Raw genomic sequence first — 22,348 nt, forward strand, 5'->3', positions numbered from 1 at the left:
GCAGAGATTACATTCTCAGTACCTGTCTACTGCTACCACCACACTCTGTGAGCTGGTCTCCCCCACAGACTCCTGAATGTTTGCCATATGCCGTTTGTCAGCCCCACTCCCAACAAGGTTCCCTGCAATAAAAGCCATTAAAAACCAGTATTTGCCATCAGGAAATAACAACTTTATATTAACTGCAACATCAAACAAGTAGACAAGAAGCGTCTACTGCTTCTAGGTACCATGTAATTTATATGGAGCAGATGGTGCCTTTGCCAGATCTGTGACAGATTATTACACAGCTAAACATCGTGTTTATTAAGACAATATGACATTGTTAATAAAATTGGAACTGATAAAATATTATTTTAAAATATTAACTCTAAGTCAGCCACAAGTAGTTAATCAGTTCTGTATTCAGCACAGTTCTGTATTCATCATAATCATCATGTACAGCATCCACTCCAGAGTTTTTTAAAATTAATTTCCTTAGTGGTTTTAAAAGTCAACTTGCCTTGTCCCTCTAATTTACAGCCAAAAATCTAAGGTTTGTTTCTTGCACATACTGCAGAAACAATAGTAACTGGAACATCAAGCCCAACATACAGAGGTAAGAAATTCCTTTGGAAAACCAATTGTCAGTTATCAAAACATCTATTAATTCCTAAAAGTAAATGGCTCTTTTTTTCTTTTAATTAATAATTGTAACAAAACCATGACTTTGTATGGCAAAACAGTTTTGACAATAACATATTCCAACAAATAAATCTGGAATAGTTATTAAATAGCTTAACCAAATTCCAAAGTTAGAACAGATGTGGTAATTATAAACACACATTGAAATACACAGTTTCATTAATCCAACACAGCTTCCCCTGGAAGCATGTAAATATATTTGAGTATGTTATAAGATTGAGGATTCTTTAACATCCTTACTCCACTTGTATGTGCACCTTTGTGAAATCCAGGATTAATAATCTTACCTAATCCCAGGCTCATAAACTCTTCTCCTGCAGAGGCATAGCCCTTAACGCTGCTTTCCCTCTCACGCCCAGAACCAGACAAATAGCGAGTTTTCACACCAGTTCCTATGAGCTGTGCCAGTTCCAGCTGGCTAATACATTTCAAGATCTAAAACCAAAATAAATTAAACATTGTGTTTCTGGACACCACCATATTTTTATTCTTAACATATATTTGTATTTAATATTTATAACCTTCCCAGGTTCTCCAACCATTAAAACAACTTTGACCATGACAGCAGCTTTGATGGAGCTAAAACATTGCTAATAAAATTGAAAATGAAGTTGAGTGGTTCATTCAATATTATCAGCCACCATGAATCATTCCAATACAAGAATAAAATAAACAGTGCTCAAAAATCTAATCTGGATCTCTAACTACTAAAGGAAACCTTTTTATTACTTTTTACAGCATCAACTTTCAAGACTATAAACAAGTTGGAGCTGATCTTCCAGAGACTTCATTGTCGTAGAGAGACAAAAAGACTGAAACGTTGCAGCTATCACCACTTTGAGTAATGATGTTCCAACCTAGACAGTTTAAATGCCAATGCTGTACTTGCCATAGCACAAAATTGACTCTCTTCCTTCTTCCTCCCCCACTGCCACATCCTTTGGCTGGCACGAGCACTCAAGAGGGTGTGCTGTGAGCCAGGTCTGAGGCATCTGTCAGCTCTAGAACCTTTTGACTCATAATCACGTAGCCCAAGACTAGAGCCAGAGAACTTAAGGCAGCAGAAATGCTCCTTTTAGCAGCAGCACAGATTTAGAGCTGATAAAATTACTCCTGGAAAATAGGCTTTAAGAAAACATATATGATCCTGAGAGCCTATCTTTACCAATCCCCCACCAGATTATTTTAGCCCTAATTTTTCATGTGTTTATGGTGTAAATGTTGCCAAATATTGCACAGACAAGTCTGGACCTGTGAACTAGAATATTTTTGTTTCCATGAATAAGAATACAATAGTTCATATGCAGAATTTTCTGAAGCCAAATGAGACTTCTTATTTCATTTAAAGTCCATGTCAAATGCACCCACAAGAATTACAATATTGTCACACAGTTTCCACAGGGTCTTAAAAAAAAAATGCAGTGCATTTTTTTTATATATATATTAAAAAAAACCAAAAACCAACCAACCAAACAAAAAAACAAAACAAAAACTTAACAATATAATGCACTTCCTTCGCATTTTCAAGAGGGTTCTGGGAGCTGATAGTAGAAGAAAAAATATGACACCACATTCACTATTTAAACTAATCAAGATTTACCTCATGCCAAGAATTGCCAAGATAGTTGCCATCTGTGTGAGCAACTGTAATGAGTGTCTTAATGGTATCAATGTTCTTCTGTTTCATTTCTGTAATGCTGGAACTCGCAGTCAACAAGGAAAAACGAGCAAGGGCCTGTACATAAGCATCTCGTTCAAGCTACAAGACAGAGAAACAACCATCAAAATCAAGTCCCCAAAGAACCAGAGAAAGCAACTTGCCTACAAATTTTCCTTCTATGGATAGCTGGCACTGTTAGAGCATTTTCCAGCTAAAGGAGAGTAGGATGCCAGTTAGCAAACATTCTTAATAGAAGATTCACCAAGAAAAAGAAAAGCAGAGCTGAAGAAATACTTGATTACATCAACACCTTTTACCGTTTCAAGAAAGCAGATGACACTTCATCTGCTATGTATAAGCTGTTTGTAATTCTTCACCTGCCTCCCAGAGCCCACATGTCTGTCAGTGAGTCCCAGGCTAAGTCTGGCACCAACCTGCATTCCAAAGATACAGGCTATCCTAATTGCACAGCGTATTCCTTCCAAACACAGGGATGCAACTTCTGTGTCATCACAGTTCTGCAAACCAACACTGTAAGCTGCCAGCAGTGGAGTCCAGACAAGCTAAAGAGAGGAAGAAACTAAGTTCAGAAGTCTCTTACAACTTTAGCCCAAAACACTGGATCACTGCAGTCAAATATATCCAAAGAGTCCACCTGTGGCATTTAGCAAACTCTGAAGAGTAACTTTCCACTTTTTTTCCCATGCTTAAAACTCTTCGTGATGAAGACACAGCGAGAACCTGACACTCACTTTGAACATGGGTCTGACATGATCCAGGTGAGTGGCGCTGGTGAAAGGTGCCTTTGCATGGCTCACTGCCTCCATGAGGGCTTTGGCTGTCTTTGCCATTTGTTCCATCTCCAAGTTGTACAACAACCTCCGCTGCTTCTCATTAGCTACACCTAAGGGGAACACCACACAGAGGCATTGATTGCTTTTCTTACAAGAGCGTATTCCATGTCTTCACATTGAGCATCACAAAATGTCAAATAAAGGTATTGCAACTGAAAAGATAAAAATCTTGCAAAATCTTAGAAGTCAGGAGGCTGCCCCAAGTTGCAAGCAAGGAAGTCCAGCACTAAAAACCACACCCAAGTTTAAGACGTTATTCTGTACAAAAAAACTAATTCAGTCCTTTACTATGTAACATCTGCTATTACCTAATTGTTCAAAGCCAGAGGGGCATACCCTATTAAGTCATTCTGCCTGTAAAAGTGGATGGAGAATCCTGTATCTTCTTAGGCTCACATCCCCAAAACAAAACAAGCCCTCACCACCATGATAAATAAATTGATAACTTAGTGTTTCTTTACCCTTATACTACCGGGTGCAACTTCAATTTTCAAGCAAATTAATTTTGTTCCTATTTTGATTTGAGAAAACCTGCAAACAGCATGAAAACACTGGAAAAACCACTATGCTGACGATTCAGAATTCACTAAGTTGAATTAAATTAGTACCAGCTATTCTCAGTAAAAGTAGGGTACAGCTGGGGATACTACACACAGAAGTCCTCATTTGGTCTGGATGAGGAGAGGTGACTATAGATCACAAGAAGTTCTCTAATCTCTCTGTTCTGCAAACACTATCAGAAGGACTGTGACACCTCCCAGCCACTGAACCATGGAGGAAGACAAAAAAACAGCCCAAATCAAGCCCTCACCCATTGTCAGCACGTAAAAAGTTAATTGCAAAGTAAGTTCCCCCTTGAGTTATTCCAGCCTTTTCCCCTCACACTCATGTTTAAAAACCCCAACAGATCTCGCTTCTTGTTTCTGCCGTGGTACCAGAGGCACCTACACAGCTGTTCCCACCACAGAAAGCCGTGTTAAGTTGTAACTGAGCCAGTTTCCCTCCACATAGCTCCATCAACCATTCTAAATGTACTCTATGTATTGCCCCAAGGCATTCTCACGAGGACTCCGCACACCACTGTGCCATCCCAAAGTTCCTGCAATAGTTCAAGAGCACTGTGGTCTTTCCCGTTTCTAGTTCCTTCTTACTTGGTTTACTACACTTGGTTGTAATTGCGTATTCTTTTGTCTCTTTCATCGCAATTTTCTTTCCTTCTATTTCTTCATAGATTGTGGATAAATACTCTTCTGGCAGGTCTTTACTGTCATTGATTCCTCGATTCATTTTAATGTACTGCTCCTTTGTCATTTTATTTTTTACCTGTAAGAAGGAATAAGTTGGATATCAGATTTTGAATGCAACTTCCAGGGAAATTTGAACTTCTGTAAGTTTGGATTTTTTTAATTTCTACCTGTGGACTGTGCAAGTCTGTAGTCAGCATTATAATGGAGTATGCCAAAACATAGGCAGTGTCAGCGCTAGCAAATAGTGTTTGCCTGAAGGAGGAAAAAAACAAAACAGGTTTATAGACTCCCAGTTCCTCAGTCCATTAGCTCTAGTCCCATATGCAAGAAAAATACCCATAAGTGCTATGGATTCAACCAAAGAGCCAACAAAGCCTGAAGCTAGCTTGATGCTAGAAATGCATCAAACCCCAAGTAGTTTAAAACACAAATAAAAAGGGGGGAAAAAAGCGCATCATCTTTACAATATTGAAAACTAGTGGTGACTGAGATTTTCAAGTACATTGCCTAAAGATTACCCAGAGAACAATAATGTATGATCTTTAAAAAGTTAAAGGACAGCTTATTTTTCACTCCCAGAGTTTCAAAAAGATTGATACAAAACCAACCCACTGATACACCATCTGGACTAAGGAATGGGAACTAATTAAGCTTGACGTGTAGCTAAACTTCAGTTTAGGTTATTGCATTAGGAACAATAGCAACTTTGCCTATTTGATATCAAATAGCATATACACATTTTGTTCCACATCTAACAGGCAAGCAGAAGCATTGTAACATCCTATTAGCTGTTTATGCCATGAATTCTAGCCATTTCTACTGCTTATTACTGCTTTTTTATACTTGACTAATCTACATTTGTCTAAAATTGTCTCTGCATAAGCTGTAGCATTTTAACCTACTCAGGGCTTCCCTCTTCCAGTAATTCCTTCTAGCAAGTCCTTGGGATTTAAGGAAATGCTAGCATCAGTATACGTCTTATCCAATAGCAGCAGCAAGATCTGCTCCTCACACGAGCCTGCAGAGGTTCCTGGCCGGGTATGAGCTTAATCTATCCTCCACCCCTAAGGGCCACAACAGTACAGCCAGGGAGTGCTCTTTGGCCACTGATCTGATACAAAGGGTTTGAATTACCGTTGGTTGCATTCAATATATCTAGCAGCAAACTTCTCCATTAATCTATCAATCTTCTGGGCTTCACCTGGCAGACGAAAACCTTCCAGAAATATACGCAGAGCGGAGACAAAGTCTTTTCCACAGAAATCAAGTTGGTCTACATAGGCATACATCACTTCCTTGTTAAACTTGCTGCTTTCCCCAAGAAATTCCCCCACTTGAGTCTAAAAAACACGAGACAGTTATTACTGTGCAATCCAAGTGCCAGCTTTGCAAGAAGGTTTCTAGGCCAAGAGTTGCGCAGCTGTCACCTCTGTAAAGCTGACGTGCTGCTGAGTGGGCAGAGCAGCTGATGGAGGGGTGGCAAGGGACAGGGGTACTAGATACCCCCCTCAGTCTGCATATTCCTGCTTCCCTCACTGCCAAAGGTAAGATCTGCATTACTGCAGAGCCAAGGAGAGCTGAACTGTGCCCAGTTGAACACGCAGCAGAGAATGCTTTGCCACTGCAGCACATGCTACTCCTTTGCTGGCAAGGTACTGCCAGCAACTGACACTACTCCATCTCCCTCCAGTCTCCAGGGACAGATGAAATGCACATTCCACTGATGGGGAACCCTCCAGCACTTCACTGTAACACAGTACTTTACTAAGAAGCCCGGGACAGCAAGGATACAGTAGGTAGCTTTGGCATTAGGTGTGTCCATGAGAAGCCTTGCCTGTTCGTTTCTCTAAGATACAAACTACAGAGTGGGAGCACACAGATACCAGGGACAGGGCCAAAGGTACTGGGGCAAGTGTATTAATTATGCTGCATGTAATCTTACAGAACAGAGGCGTTCCTCTTGGTGCAAGAATTGTGCCAGGTCCTCTGCTGTAGTGCCAAGCATTCCCTGCTCCTGTAGATACTGTATTCCTCTCTTTGGTTTTTTATTAAACCTATTCAGACAAAAACATGGGAAAATTGAGACATACAATTAAAAAATCACATCCTATAATATTTGAGTTTTACAGAGTCCTTATAAATCAAAGATTCTGTGCTGTAGCACCATGTCCTTTCTAGTTAGAAAAAAAGTTAAAGAATGTGCAACAAATCTATTACCTATCACACCATAGGCTCCATCTCATAAGGTACATTGAGCTACTGATAACCTTAGAAGTTATTGCTGGAAAACTCCAAAACTCACCGTTTTGAACATTTAAAATTAGAGACTTTACATGACATGTTAAAAATGGTGCTGTTCAAGACCTTCTTCTAGCATTTACAGACACGAAGACCTTCAAATTAAAAAGAAGTAAAGCATAGCTGGACAATGATCTAATTCTTCAAACTCTATTTCAATAAAAGACAACAAATCATGTAAGAGCTGCAAGACAACCGTGCTCCTCAAACCAATATCTCTCTAGGCATACACACTTTTGTGCAGCTGAGCCAGCAAAAGGACAGCTGTGAAAATCCCTTTCACTCCATCCAGGATTTTATTAAATTTGGCCTCCAGCATTGGTTTTTGACAACAGCAGGCAAGAGTCTTCAGCATTAATATCAATTTGTAAGTGTCCCTACAGGTGTGACTGTGTGAGACTGTAAGAAACAACACATTTTATTACTCATGAACTTCAGTTTTCCTGTCATACTGGGCTTACAATTCTATCCCATGTTCAATTATTTCCTTTTGTTGCTTGATGACTTCAAATTGCTCTGGATCATCTGGGACAGCAGTCTGGGTACCAACACTTCCAACTCCTGATGATACAGTGGAGTCCAAGGAACTGACACTACTCCGTCTCCCTCCAGTCTCTAGGCATTTACCTTCAGCCATTTCCTGTTCAGATGGTTTATATGAACCTATTTACAAACAAGGTGAGATTTAAGTTAACCTTGTTCAGTCAAGAGCTTTTAGTTACAGAACTTTTAAGGAGAAATCTAGGAGTCAATATTCTTATTTTACCACATATATTCTTTGTCAGTCTGCGCTACACTACATGAAGATGCTCTACTGATGCAATTCTAAAATAATCCAACAAAAGGCAGAAAAGCAGCAGCCCCTATGGAGAAATTCTAGCACTTCAACTCAGTAACTCCAAGACTGGTCACATGTATTGTTCTATGTGAGCTTTTATAGCATAAACAAGGGCCTGGCTGAAGCTCAGCAACAGAACCCGGTTATTCAAACCGGACGCTTGGAGAATCGGTTACTGCAACACACTAACAACTGTCTGTAAAATACCTCACTTATATAAACAAATTGTTAGGTACAAATCTGGCATCCACATTTCTGAATAGATTCTAAACACTGAACAAACACAAGAATGAACTGATTAAACAAATTAGTCTCTCCATACAGAAACAATCTTACCCAAGCTAGTCTGATGATTGGGGTTCACATAAAGGTCTTTGCTCCATTCTACCATACATTTTAAAATAGAAACCAAACATTCAAGTCCTTTTTTCCTCAGGCTTAGTTCCTAAAACATGAAGAAAAATAATAATAAAATAAAAAAAGAAAACCAACAAACAGTGCTGCAAACAGTCTCTACACCAGTCTCCCTCTAAGGACTTGGAAAGTATAATCTTAAAAATAAAATGCTTATGGTGGAGATATGGCACAAAGTCTGTGCAAAGCAAACCCCACAGAAGGTACCACTGGTTCATAAGCTCCAGAAGCAAAGTCATTTAAATGAGGCCGAGAAAGGCTCATTTGGTTCTCTCTCCCATGGCAGTCCAGCTAAAGAGACCAGAACTAGCCTGGTCTCACAGTGCAAGCAGGCAGCAAAATCACCAAGTAAATTAATGGCACTGCTTCAGCATCCAATTGCAAATTTGCGAACTAATAAAAAGTAAGTAACAGACAACCTGAACCACTGGAAGTATCAGTAAAGATGCAGAGATAACACTGTTTATGAAACAATAGTACCTTATCTTCAAAGCTGTTTTCCTTACCTGTAAAGGTGTCATTCCCAACTCATGCCCACTTCGTCCCTGTGCGATTTTGGACAAATCATTTACAAGACGTTCAAATATATTAGCAGCATTTAAATCACAATCATAATTAACATAAATATCCACTACACATTGGGCATCTGGAAAATAAAAGCAAATGAAAGCATTAGGATTCTGTGCAATAGAATTTTTTAAAGGGACCAGCCAAGTTGGAGCAGGCAGTGCAGATGAATCCAGACATTTCACCCAAGCACTCTAGGATCAAATTCAAATTTTCATACTTAAACATCTTATGTGGCATTTCTTTTCAAAATAATTTTCAACTGCTGCCAGAAGTGATTCTTTTACACAGTGGAAATACCTGCACAAATTCTAGTTAAAGTCTGAATCACCATCCATTTGTGTTCAAAGGAACTTGAAGAAGTCTCTAGAATATTCAGGAAGATCTCTTTGAAGAACACCTGCAAAATAAATAAGGTTAAGGACTTGATGATCTGAAACTTATTATAGAACCACGTCAAATGTACAGACTCATTTCTGTTCAGTAATTTCTCTTGAAGAGTAACATTTCATACATATTAGAATTTGGATACAGTAGTAATATACTAGTTTAGTAAGCAAACAAAACTAAGACGTTAAAATGTAAATTCCAGCTGTCTTTTCACCATTACAATATTTTGAGAACTAGAGCATATGCAATTTTATAGATTAAAAGTTTCTCACCTCAATCTGCATTTTTAAATGGGTCTTAAAATTTGAAAGCAGTGTGAGGAAGATGGCAAGAGAGAGCTCAAACACATCAGGAACAGAAGAGACTCCATTTTTAGATAATGCTACACAAAGATATTGCTTGATTGCATTGATGAACATTTCATGTGTCCTGAAAACCAGACCAGCATTCTGCAGCACTGACAGAAGCAGCTGGAGAGACACAACCTTGGAACGCAATTCATGGGATCTAGAAAAAATTCAACATTAAATGTATTTTTGTATTTCCTTAGTATATACTTGTATTCAACATTAGCACTCTAGCATTTCTTCCACATCAAGAAGAAATGACTGCTATTTTAATTCATTTGAATGCAGGGGGAAAGAGGGGTGGAAATCAGCCAAGTGTTTTTTTAACATCTACCACTCAAATTTGAAAAAATTTTCAGTAATATTAACATCTTAGACTAGCCTAATAGATGCAGCTCAGTGCTTCTTAAGCAATTCCCCACTCTCCCATCAAAAGCTTCACAAATACTACAGTCAAAGCCACTCCAACTGGTAAGATTAAGTCTATTATGCAAAAACCAAAAATCTCAGGTATTAAATTTTTAATAATTTAAAGCTATTTTCAATCCTAGATTCATCGAGTTAACTAAACCAAGGGCCTGACAAGTGGATTTTGAACATCTGCTTTACTATACAGCAGCTACTTAATTGTCTCCAAAAGCTACCTGGAGAGGACAGAATAATAAGTACAGCTCATTACTTGGGATCTGGTGGTCCATCCCCGAGCGGTTTCATGGAGAGCTTGCACAATGACCTGAACACAAGGAAGGCATCCTTTTGCAGAACATGGGAAAATCTGGCAGCACCTTGATGTCCAGATACATCTGTTTCCTTGAGAGTAAAAAACACAACACAGATCCTCCATGAGACAGAGAAACACAGCAATTAGGAGATTCCACAGCTCCTCTGAGAGTCAGCTACAGTTTGAAGAAAATAGTACATTTGGCAAAGTTTAAACTAAACCTAAACAGGATCTTTTCACTCGTGTTGACTGACCCTTTATCTCTGTCCCCACTCTGTATTAAAATACAATATAATCAATTTTAGGACGGGTATTTTCAAAATATGCTAAAATTCCAGCCGCTGCTTCCTTTTTGAACTGGAGCAGGACACACACATTAGGGTTTCTGTCCCTTTCTTCTGCCAAATCCCACTCTATTAGTTGGCACAATAAAAACATTTCTTCTCTCGTAGATGTATATTGGCATCTGGTGCAGTTATTTACCAGATTATCAGTGGAGGAAACAGACTGCCCATCATCTGGAATCCCGTTTGTTTGTACATTTTCATTGCTAGAGCCAGAAAGAAGAGTATCTGCAGTCTCCAATGCAGGCAGAGCCTTGACTGGTTCTGTTACCTGCTTTTCTTCAGCCACTAAAGGGGAAAAAGGAAAAATTATGAAAATCATGCATTAAGAGTTTTCTATCCCATGACTTTGTGAAGCTCTACCACCGAGTGGGACAGAAGTAGCACTGGTAAACTAGAAAGTTTCTCAGCTATCAGCAAAAGAATATTGTGATACAATCAAAACCTGTTCTTGCTGCCTCAGTAGGTGCTCTTGTCAAGATGCTTAGTAACAAAAATAACTTCCATGCTTCTATAAGCAATACAAATGCAACTATTTTACTTTAGAAGGCTTTACTACCTTTCACAGCTGACTCCACCACGTCTTCCAAGATGCCTTGAACCATTTCCTTTCCTCCATCAATTGTTTCCTCTAATGAAACACACAGAGAATTTTTTATTTAGTATTTTTGTTTAGGAAGAGGATTAAAAGGAAAAACATGAGAGAGGCAGAAACGTAAAAAATTATCAGTTTTCTTCAGCAGTTCTCATTGAAAGTAATTTCTGAGAAGTCACTCAAAAATGTTCATTGATGTTATTTATGTTGTTTAAATCAAAGCACTGATATTTTTAATGCAGTTATTTTGTCATTTGTATCTATCAACTGTTACAAACATTCTTAATTTCGATGCAGTATGTGCCGATGACATGGTCTTCATAATATGCACCATTTTTACCACAGGACTTCAATTACCTGAAAGCAATTCTGTCCCACGTATTATCTGTCCACGTATTACGTCCCACATACCATGACAATTCTCTTCCTTTCCTTCCCCTTTATTAACCTACTCAAGCCAAATTCCTTTAAAATTTTCTAGATAAAGCACACATAGTTTAACTAGAATTCTAGGGAGAACAGGAATCTTTCTGCAGCAGTTACAGTGTAGACACAAGCCGAGGATGGCAGCACACTCAAAGACTACTGAGGAGAGCCAAAGGAGCCAGTCACCCCAGTCACTGCTCCTCGAAGCGGCCTCCGAGAGCGCTTTCCAACAGCACCGCCGTAAGCGAAAGCAAGGGACACCCCGTACCCTGCTCACCTGCCGCGGGCAGGCCGAGGGCCCGCGGCGGCTCCCCTCGGCCGGGCTGTGCCGTGCCGGGCTCCCCGTTGGCCAGCGCGGCGCCGGCGGCTCTGCCTCCCCGGGAGCTGTGCTGCCACTGGCCCGGCCGCGGGGACCGCGCCGCCGCCGCGGACTGCGGCTTCTGCGCCGGCGCTCGCTCTGCTTCTCTGGATTCCTGCAGCTTGAAAAATCCGTATGAAAAGGTTCATCTAAGCACAAAATACACTAAGGGAAATTCTGTCTACGATGACTGCCGTTCCTTTGTGAATTCTCACGTTAGCAAGAAACAGTGAAACTACAATCACTTGGCCAATTAGATTTAAAAGATACACTTCAAGTTCATTTGAAAAGCATCATGTGTTTATGCAGTGCCATTTGGCAGAAGCTGCAGTGTGAAACCTTGTTATCAGCAGTGAGCCACACCTTTTATTTTCAAATCAGTCACTATGCCTTCACTGCAGGGTTTGACAGGTTTTCTAACATGACAGATCAACAGATATAAAACTACAATGACAGACTCATTAAAAGCAACAGTAATGAAAAAAGTTTTCAGCCATTTGCAAGCCTAAACATTTGAAAAAGGAATAGTTACTTACAGCTTGATTTTCCATCCGTGTAAAAATGACATTTAACATCTGTGTCAGGGTAGCTTTGGCAGTTGTCTGGTTAATAAGATTTTTACTGGCCAGATAGATGTTGTAGCAGGTTCTAACAGTTTGAAGAATTGTTCCTTCATGAATTTCTATATATGGAGATGTTACTGCAGTGAGGAGAGCCTAGAAAAGTCCATAACACGGTAAAAATGAAATCTAAGTAAGTAGGCAGCAATGCTCTTCATGCTCTTCTTCATGCATGTCTTCCAGAATAATCAGTGGGTTTGCTACAAAACACAGGTATCTTTTTTTAAGACTTTACAAGCAACAACATTTCAAATCAAAGAAAGTTTAAAAGGACTTCCATATCTCTGTTCTCTTCTGAGCTGTTCTTAGAGGGTTTTATCAAAATTAATTTTCCACTACGGGACATACTGCACCTCCAAATGAAAGTTATTATATTCCATAGCTTCATTTCCATGCAAGAAACAATTGTCCCACACTAACATCAAGCTGGATTACTAGAAGGTTCACCAACTTCCAAACTCAGCTACAGTAGCCCAAGAAGATTTCAGAGCCAGAACACACACCACTGATGGACACTACCACGCCTTGCTGAGAACATACACTGGCAGCTGTCTGGAAAAAAGTCCAGGGGAGCAGACAGGCTTGAACAGCACTCCACAGCACTGCATCCCATTTCCAGGGCTGCTATCAGGGCTGAAAGCAATTCCCTGGCCTGATGGAGGTGGGCACTGCAAGCCTCTAAGAGGAGCATGAAGTTGTCTGAAAGATGGCTCATCTTGGAAAGGACAAACATCTATAAAATATTCCCTTACATTCTGCTTTCCCAACAGGAAGTACATTTTCCTCACCACCTCTGCCCTGGTGACAGCCTTCCTGAATGCAGTGACACATGGGACAATGTAAGAAATGGAGCAACTGGGCCCTCAGTAATATTTAGCTTTTTTTTTTTTTTTCAGTTACAAAATGAAAGAGAGAGAAAGCAAATTAATATTGCACCAAAATAAATGAAATAAAATACCTTAATTATCTGCAGTTGTACTCCTTCATCTGTTTGGGGACCTTGAAAGCAATTGCAAATGGTTTCGACTATTCGGTCAATCAGTCGTTTTCCAGGAGCTCCACTGTCTGGAGCGTTGCCAGTGATATGCCCATATGCAATGAGTTTCTAGATAGAAAGAATGCAGCTTAGATGACCATATACTGTTAAGAAAAACACAGTTTAGCACAGCATAAAAAGGGGTGTTTAGATAGCATACCTCACTTAACCAGCTTTAATGCAAAAATTTAACACCATCCATAGTCTGGCCACCAAATACTTTGACTGCTCACATATGTGGACAAAACAGATTTCAGTATTACACAAAAGCTTTTTCCACCCAGACCATTTCTTCATACCATAACCAGAGAAATTTTTTTTAACACCAGTCCTTGTGTTACACCTTTGTGTAACACCTATTCAAAACCAAAGGGTTCTGCCCAAGATATACAAGAATTCTGTAAGAATCGAAAGAGGGAAAAAAAAAAAGAAAGACTCCAGAGTGTGACCTCTGCCATCACATCAGCACCACAAGAAACCCCAAGGTAACACTCCTTGTAGAGCACCGCAGACGAAGCGCCTTTCCTGGCTGATGTGAGGATCCCTGAGCCCCAGCAAAGGCTGCTACAGAAGTGCAGCCACACTCCTCCCTGTGCCACGCGCCCAGCCCACAGCGAGCCCAGGCAGGGCCAGGGCGTGCGCAGGGCAGGGCTGCCCCTCACCTCTGGAGCTGCACACCAGATTTGGTAACTGCAGCTTTCTCCATCTCACTCTGAGCAGGCTTAACCAGGACACTTACCTGTAAACAATCCAGGGAAGTACTGACGATGCGTGGAGACTTTGACTGGCAGGCCAGCTCAAATGGAAGGAAATATTTATCTGCTTCAATGAAATTTGCTTTTGGTGGAGCAGCAGTGCCTTCTCTAGGTCAGATAAGAAGAGTTATTAATTTTTCTAAACACGTACATCGCAGCAAACTACACTTTCTCCTTTTTCTAAATTTAAAGCTAAATAATGCATAGCTGCTTACAAATGTACTGCAGCTTTCTTGCATATACTTTCTTAAACTAAGATAAATTTTCTTTTAAAATGACACAAAACCCATTTTACATTTATATTCTATCTGATCGTTTTGATACCTTCTTCAGCTTAACTATTCCCTCACTATAGTCCAACACTGTCGCGCTATCTGAAATATTAGAAAATTCCTACACAACTGATGTATCTATCCATGTTATTCAAAACTGGTTAAACAGAGCCCATAAGAGGAAAACTAAGCAAATAGAAACACATTTGGAGACCCATCTACTCATTTTTAATCATAGCACAGTGCTGGAAAACGGTTTTAAAATTTTTATTTAAGTAATATTCAAATTGGTGTTCTTAATCTAGGTAATAAAGAGCACATGCTATCAAACAGAGGGTATGTATCGCTCCCCATGATTTCCTATGAAGCTATTGAGTCCAGTAAAAGGAAGCAAAAAACTGGCACCTTTTAGGAATTTTGCAATTTTTTCCTGGTGAAATTCAGAGGCAGTTATGGCTTGAGTACCCACAGCCACAAACATTGTGTAAGCGAAACACACAGGCCAGGCCATATGCTCTTGGCAGAAAGGTGGGTAACCGGGTATTCACAAACTCACTGCTGTAATGTATATACACCCTTACACTTCCACAAAATATTCCATTTGTCCTTTTCACACACTGTTTAGAGTAATTAAGAATTTACCTTTGCTTTTCCAGCTCACTTTTTATTTCATCTGGAAGAGAGAAAAAAAATCAAGCCTTAGTCATCATTACTAATAACACAGTAATACAGAAAAGTTGTTTCAAATCAAGTCTTGCACTTCAGTATTTGCTACTCCATTCCTGTAACACCTCAGCTTCAGAGATCAGTTTCACCAGTTATGGAAAGGTATATCTCTCCAATTTTACATTTAAAAAGCCATTTTTTCCAAACATTCTCAACAAAAGGTATCTTTAGAACACGCAGGCATAGTATGCAACTTTTATTCAAGTGCAAGTCCACATCATAGAGCGCTCAGATCTGCAGAAGCCTTTGAGCTACTGCATAAACCCTGAGCTCAACGCATCCGACCTTCCCGTCACCTGCAGTCCCAGCCAGCCTGCTTGTCTTGAGCCTTACAACAGGAATTGGCCAGACAAGCTCCCAGGAGATAGGAAATCTTAAAATGCACTCTGTCCTGTTGCCAGCAGATTTTTTTTTTTAATTACACTTTTAAAGAGCTTTTCATAAAACTAAAAACATGAGGAAAGAAAGTTCCTTTCTCATTTCTCTTGTATACAGCATCAGATCCCAAAGATCCTAGTAAGGCTTTTCAAGGATTTCTAAGGTATCACTATGATACAGACCAGCATAAGCACCCACTGTGAACACTGACAAATCCATATCTAAACAAACACCCACGGTAAGGCTGCACAGCTACATCATCTGTAACACAGTGGAACCTTCCATCCCACCCTACAGCACATGCTGCAAATTACCCTGACTCTGCAAATTACCATGCTTACAAATCTTGTTTCAATTGCACGTATTAGAAAATGATAATTCATTCAATACTTGTTCTCCACAACTCTGGAGAGGCACCATTGTTTGTGATCAGATGTCCACAGTTCAGATGATTTCACTGCTGCCTGTGAACCTCAGGAATTTCTTCTGTCTCAGGAGAATCAATACACAAACCGCACTAAGGAACAAGGACTGCAGCAAACACAGATTACAGTGTTTTGTACAGGCCTGATTGTCAGTGAATGGCACAGGAATTAATCCTCACAGCGCATACTGATTTTGTAAAATTACTACCCACACTGGATAGAGAAAATGGAAGCAAAACATAGAGAAGACCTGTACAACTATAAACTGTGAGTGATAAGCTCCATTCAGGACTCCTATTCTCTCTGCCATATCTGCTCATTAATGAGCATCAGTCTGACATCCCTTAGTCCTCATGGCACACAATGATGTTACACAAACTGAAGTAATGTTATCCATCCCGGAGTCAGCCAAAGAGACATCAGAAAAATGGAAGAGTCCCAGGCACACAGTGTTCCCAGGTCTCCTCAAGCCCATCACACAAACAAACATATCCAGCAGCTTTAAAGACCAGTTTTCATTTGCCAACCCTGCAGAAGCCAAGCCCAGTGCTCAGCACTGGGGCCTGGGGCTCCAGGATCAGAAGGAACTTCGCAGCTCAGTGACAGCGCAAACCCAGAACCACCATCCCCTGATACTTCAGGCTTCAAGTGGAGAGGAGACAACAGAATGGAGGCTGTTGGTAAGAAATGACCAAGGTTTTCTGTGCCAAACAGACAACGTAAATCTTGCACAGCACCACTTCCTGAACCACTGTGGTTTTCATTCCAGGATCCAGCTGGCCTACCAACAAGGTGACTAGTCAGAAATTCAGTTCAGCATAATTTGAATTCAGGCCTTTAGGTTTAATTGCCTTCCCCATCTTTAACACTATACTGTGATCCAAAGAGCTACTGAGAACAACGTATGCTAACAAACCCACCAGTGTATTGTGCTCCTGTTTTTGTCTGCCATGTTCTTAGCACAGCATATTCCCTAGGCATGCAGGAACCGGCTGCTTAAAACACTGAGTCTTCTGGGTAGCTTTATACCTTCAGAACGCTTAGTCCTGCCTCCAGGTCTTGGCAGAGAAAGGCATATTTTAGCTATAGCTAGAATCCCAAGTACAGCAGGATGCCAGGACCAGAAAAAACACAATTAATGCTGTATTTCAGACACCCTGTAGAACTAAGGTGTACAGAGCTTTTTCTTAATGAAGAAATTTTTCTAACACAAAAGCTCCACTAAGTTCTTCTTTCTTCCAAGGAGATCATTTTCCCCCCATACTGTTTGTTTTGCAGAGTAAAAAAGATCTTGAATTGAAACTTCATGAAGATTATGGCTCTAAGAGGACATGATCATGCCCATCTTTACTGATACTTGTCTTAGATCTTGCACTGGAAAAATAATGGAAGAATAACATCCCATATTAGAGCAACAACAGTTCAACTCTCAGAAGTACTCTATAAACAACAACAATAAAAAAAGTCTAACCAAGGCCTGACCAAGTTCCCCACTTTTATTATAATAAAAGCTTTTCTAAAGCCATATAAAAACATCTTCACCACAACAGTATTTTAATAGATAATGCTGGCAGAAAAGAATAAATGAAAGGACAAAAGGAAGCTACAGGCATACCTCTGCTACTGATTGCATCAAAATAGTTTGAAAACCTCCACGTTTGAAGTACTCATTTGGTGGTCTGACCATCACAAGTGAGTGAAACAGAAATAGTTGCCTAATTAAAGACTGCTGCCAGGAACAGCTTGCTAAGCCCTAACCAGACACTGCCAGCTTCCAGAAATCGCCTGCCACTGGTACTGTTTTTCTCCAGTCACAGGAGTAAGGGGCACAGCTCAACTCCCTTCCATAGCTACAGAACACTGTCTGAATTTTGGTCAACATCTGGTCACCCCAGCACAGTGCTGATCCCTCAGTTGGCGCTTTAGGTACCAGAGCTCCCTGTCACTCTCATGGCATCTCCTTCAGTCAGAAACATCTTCAACCCCTGTGCTGCCCACCCAATGAAAGTCCTGCAGCACTCCTAGCAAGCAACAGAACTGGAACACGAATGGCCTTGCAGCAATTTCTTCCAGAGCTTCCGGCCATAAAAGCAGGATGCAAACCCACACTGAGTAGCTGCCTTTCTATAGCAGATGGATGGGTTCAGTTCGCTTGCATTGAAAATTACACATTAAAAGAGAGGACATTTGTTGTCTGCCTGCAATTCGATGCCTGCTCTGTGGCCGTAGAGTCAGGTTTGTGCCAGTGGCAGCAAGCAAGCTCCTGTGCAGAAAATGGCTTGTGCTGGCACAAGGACACAGGCCATGCCCTTCCATAGCCCGTCCGAGCAGCAGGCAGCAGTGCCAACACAAACACACAGAGGAGCAGCCAAAGCTTCCCTCCCCCAGCCCAGTAAAGCCGACCGCGTTGCCCAACGGCAACCTGCCTTCGACTTCATCCAAACCCCAACACCCCGCAAGTATTGATCACATCTGTCCTACAGAGCCCTTCAGAAAAGGCTGCCTGGGGAAGCCGGAGTCTCCTCTTTGCCCCACCATTCTCTGAACACACTGGCCAAGAGGCCAAACTAGGAAACACAACTTATTTTGGACATTTGTCATTTATACACAGAGACTTCTTAAACACACAACCAGATTCCTAAGTGAAGGCACGGTTGAAAAGATTTTAACTTGTTAACAAGCTAACTAAACAAATTGTGTTGTTTACAAAGCTCGAAGATATGTATGTGGCAACCAAAGAAACCCAGGCAACCAAAGAAAGCCACAGAACCAGGTTGGCTGCACAGGATGTCATTAAAAATAGCCGCAGTAGGGCAGGAGTAATAGTTTATGTGAGAGACCGAGGTGCACAATTAGCTTTATTCTAATATGAACTGCTGTGATACAGACTATCAGTGTTCCACTGCAAATTTTTCAAGATAATTTCAGTAGATTTACTAAGAATCATGTGTACCTGGAGCTCCATGTAAATGCTTATTAAACAACTATTTTTATACAATACGGTGGTCTGTTGAAAACAAATTTTCTTTAAAACAGTTTTCTTAAGAAGAGCAGAACAGCTTCTCTGTTTAAAACCCTCCATTTCTCCCAATCTCTCCTGGGGTTTACTGGCACTACAAGTACAGGAGACAGGAGACAACCGTTACACCTACTGATGAAGCAAGAGACCGAATGAAGGAATCTATTCAAACTCTGCTTACTTAACATTAACACTGCATATTTCAAAGGAGGGGGTGGAAAGAAGAAAAAAAACCCAAAACCTCAAAAAACACCATTGCAAACTGGTTTTGTTCCTTTTCTTACATATTTCTTGTGTTTGTGTCCTACTTGAGCCTATGTTACTTCTGATTTCTACAATGTCATGTGTATTTTGCAGTCCAAAACTGATCAGTATTAGTCCAGTGAAAGGACTGAATTACAGGGAAAAAAGGGTAAGAAGAGTTTCAATTTAGAACAATTAACGCAGATTAAAATTAGAATGAAAGAATACCATATTTCCTACACAAGAGAGACAGCAACATTCAGTAGTGATTTACCTAAATTCACAGGAGTTACATGTACAAACCTATACAGAACTCACATAAGAAAACAAGAGCATCATTCCCACAGTTAGAAACTTCTTTCTCTCTCACCAAACAACAAATGTAAAGCATAGGTAAGTAAGAGAAACACTACTGCAGTAACACCACAGCAGAAGCCATAAAAATAGGTTCATTTTTATTAGGCAGCTGTAGAATACACCAGTTCCTCTCCATTTGGAAAAAAAAATTCATCTGAGACTTCCCTTGTCCCAGGAGCAGATACCATGCACACACGCTCTGTGCCTGTGTTGCCTGGTTTATAACTGGTGCAATGCTTCAAGGCTCCAATAAAAACACCATTGCATAGAGAAGACTGCACAGCAAAAGGGATTTAGGAAGTGGTAGAAATGGATTATTCAAACTATGACTTGGAGAAAAGTGCAGCAGACAACAGCTGACACAATGACCATTTTCATAAAGTAACTACATTTCTTTCAAACTGAATTATTTTTACTCAGTGTTAACTGGACTTTTTATTATTATTCACAACATTGAAGCTTCTTTCATCCATGACAGTTTGTGTAGGTTACGAAGTTTGGCCTGAATTCTTCAGACTGCCAGCAACATTCTTCCCTCATTTCCTCACATATATACTATTGCATAGAGCTTGAAAATTAAGTTGACACTTCTGGAACTGTCATAGTTAATATAAAGTATAAGCTTAATTAAAATTAAGTATATGGAAATAAACCTGGTTTTTTCACTTGAGTTAAAAAAAAAAAAAAAAAAGGCTTAACCAAAATAGAATAAAAGAAACTGCATTCCTGTTGGCAACCTACAATGCTCAAATAATATTCGCCAAATGTAACAGAGATCCTCTCATACAGTCATCCAGGCCCCTAACAGTTGGGTCAACAGAAGGTTATCTCTTTATGCTGACTTCTGCTTTAGTCCCGGAAAGCCTACGGACTCTTTTTCGAGGCAAGATGAGGGAAAAAATGTCCACCATCACAACCATCAGCTCCCCTCAAACATACTGTACCTCAAAACATGCAGGCATGGAATAGTCATAGTCTGAATGGCAGGTGCCAACGGGTGGCAACTGCACAACACTCCTCCCAAAATCGTCTGCGATGCATTAGCAAACACAGACCTTCACTAGGCATCTTACAAGGAAGTTCCCTTTCTCTACCTACAAATATATTTACATAGCAGCAAAACAGGTTCTCAGTCCTGTAAATGGGTTTGGTGCATGTGGGGGCAGTTGGGGAAGAGATCAGGAAAAGGAATTAATTAGGAAAAGCAGTCTCTAACTGCTGGGGCACATCTGTTATTCTCTTGCTCACAATGCCAACTTTAAATAATAATTAAAATACCCTCCTATCTGCTTACCTTTCTCTGGATATACTGTCACTACTGGTAGCTCCTACAGATCTCCTGGCAGCAAATATTGCAGGGAGGAAAATAAAAAGGACAGCATTTCTTTAAGCTTGCTCTCACTCTGCCTGGGACAGAACTTGCACCTGTCCAGCGTCCTTACACACTCAGCCTGTCTTTTCTTCTGTCCCGGATACATTAAATGTTCCCAATTCAAAGGAAAATATTGATGGGAAGCAACCAAAACTGAAAGAGAGGTGTCACTTTTGCAAATTAAGAAAGGGCCACAGAGAACTCCAGCTGCAGAGCTCTACTGTTCTACCCAGTTTATCTTTACCCTCTTTGTGACACACCATATGTTGTCAGAACTCTTAACACAGAGACCTTTACATAAGCTTGTACTTGCAGATTTCAGAACCAGTCCACCAACTTCACAAAAACCGCTTTCAGGTCTGAAAACATCACAGACATTACATGTACTTGGCCACACTGCTAACAGTCCTCAGCCAGTCCGACCACGACTTAGAGATTAGAGGTCAGATTTATCATCCCGAGAAGCTCTGGGACTCCATAAATCGAGGGCCTTAAAAAGTCTTGTTTCCTAGTCTAAAAAAAGCAATTAATTTTCTGAAAACCGAAGTGGCAAGTCCAAATTCCTCCTGTTTCATACCGAGATCAGAACTTAATAAAACAGATATTTGGGGGGTTTCCCCTCGTATTTGCACGTCTTGTACTGGAGGAAGAACGTTCCCTCCGCTCCAAAGTCCCGAGAGCAGCTGGGGGCGCGGGGCTCTCCCGCAGCCTGCCGGAGGCGGAGGGGACGTGTCCCGGGGGGCTGGGCCCCTTCCACCGCCGCGCCCCCTGTGCCCTGTGCGGGCCGGGCCGGGCCGGGCCGACTCACCCAGCGCCACCTGGCAGGCTCTCCGCAGCTGCCCGTGCGGGGGCCGCTTCGCCTCCTTCTCCGCCAGGATCTTCTCCAGGGCCCGCGACACGAACATGCTCTTAGTGCGGGCGTCCTGCTCGCGAGCCGGTGGCTGCATGACGAGGCCGGGAGCGGGGCAGGGGACGGGAGCGAGAGCCGGGCAGGAACTCGGGGCCCGCGGCACCACCCGGAAGGGACGCGCCTCCCTCAGCGGCCGCGCCGCCGCCACGGCGCCGCCATGTTGGTGCCGTCACGTGACTCGGGCCAGCCCTGGCCCACCCCCCCCAGAGCCGCGCGTGCCGGGGGCGGGGCCGGGGGCGGGACCGGGGCGGAGCTGAGGGGCGGAGCTGAGGGGCGGGGCCGGGGCGGGGCCGAGGGGCGGGGCCGAGGGGCGGGGCCGAGGGGCGGAGCTGAGGGGCGGAGCTGAGGGGCGGGGCCGAGGGGCGGGGCCGAGGGGCGGGGCCGAGGGGCGGGGCCGAGGGGCGGAGTCAGGGCCGGGGCGGGGTCGGGGCCGAGGGGCGGAGCTGAGGGGCGGGGCCGAGGGGCGGGGCCGAGGGGCGGAGCTGAGGGGCG

At 41.7% G+C, this 22,348-nt stretch overlaps 1 protein-coding gene across 2 annotated transcripts in view; it reads right to left on the reverse strand.

The window, feature by feature from the left end:
• ARFGEF2 (ADP ribosylation factor guanine nucleotide exchange factor 2) overlaps positions 1-22,029 on the reverse strand; it is a 35,479-nt gene extending 13,450 nt beyond the window's left edge. The window contains exons 1-23 of one of the 2 annotated variants that reach the window (XM_032126705.1): positions 21,755-22,029; positions 15,069-15,099; positions 14,139-14,262; positions 13,322-13,468; positions 12,280-12,459; positions 11,663-11,864; positions 10,924-10,995; positions 10,504-10,652; positions 9,979-10,109; positions 9,225-9,459; positions 8,863-8,962; positions 8,502-8,641; positions 7,918-8,026; positions 7,205-7,406; positions 6,388-6,499; positions 5,580-5,785; positions 4,613-4,697; positions 4,350-4,521; positions 3,097-3,248; positions 2,779-2,907; positions 2,285-2,443; positions 972-1,119; positions 23-122 (exon numbers count right to left, since the gene is read on the reverse strand). In XM_032126705.1, coding sequence (XP_031982596.1) covers positions 23-122; positions 972-1,119; positions 2,285-2,443; positions 2,779-2,907; positions 3,097-3,248; positions 4,350-4,521; positions 4,613-4,697; positions 5,580-5,785; positions 6,388-6,499; positions 7,205-7,406; positions 7,918-8,026; positions 8,502-8,641; positions 8,863-8,962; positions 9,225-9,459; positions 9,979-10,109; positions 10,504-10,652; positions 10,924-10,995; positions 11,663-11,864; positions 12,280-12,459; positions 13,322-13,468; positions 14,139-14,262; positions 15,069-15,099; positions 21,755-21,893 — 3,224 coding nt within the window. In that variant the 5' untranslated portion in view covers positions 21,894-22,029. Of the gene's footprint in view, positions 1-22; positions 123-971; positions 1,120-2,284; positions 2,444-2,778; positions 2,908-3,096; positions 3,249-4,349; positions 4,522-4,612; positions 4,698-5,579; positions 5,786-6,387; positions 6,500-7,204; positions 7,407-7,917; positions 8,027-8,501; positions 8,642-8,862; positions 8,963-9,224; positions 9,460-9,978; positions 10,110-10,503; positions 10,653-10,923; positions 10,996-11,653; positions 11,865-12,279; positions 12,460-13,321; positions 13,469-14,138; positions 14,263-15,068; positions 15,100-21,754 lie in introns of both variants that reach the window. The other variant, XM_032126704.1, reaches the window with a different exon arrangement.
• Between the last annotated feature and the right edge of the window lie 319 nt (positions 22,030-22,348).

Source organism: Corvus moneduloides, chromosome 17, assembly GCF_009650955.1.
Source record: "Corvus moneduloides isolate bCorMon1 chromosome 17, bCorMon1.pri, whole genome shotgun sequence".
Classification (NCBI taxonomy): Eukaryota; Metazoa; Chordata; class Aves; order Passeriformes; family Corvidae; genus Corvus; species Corvus moneduloides.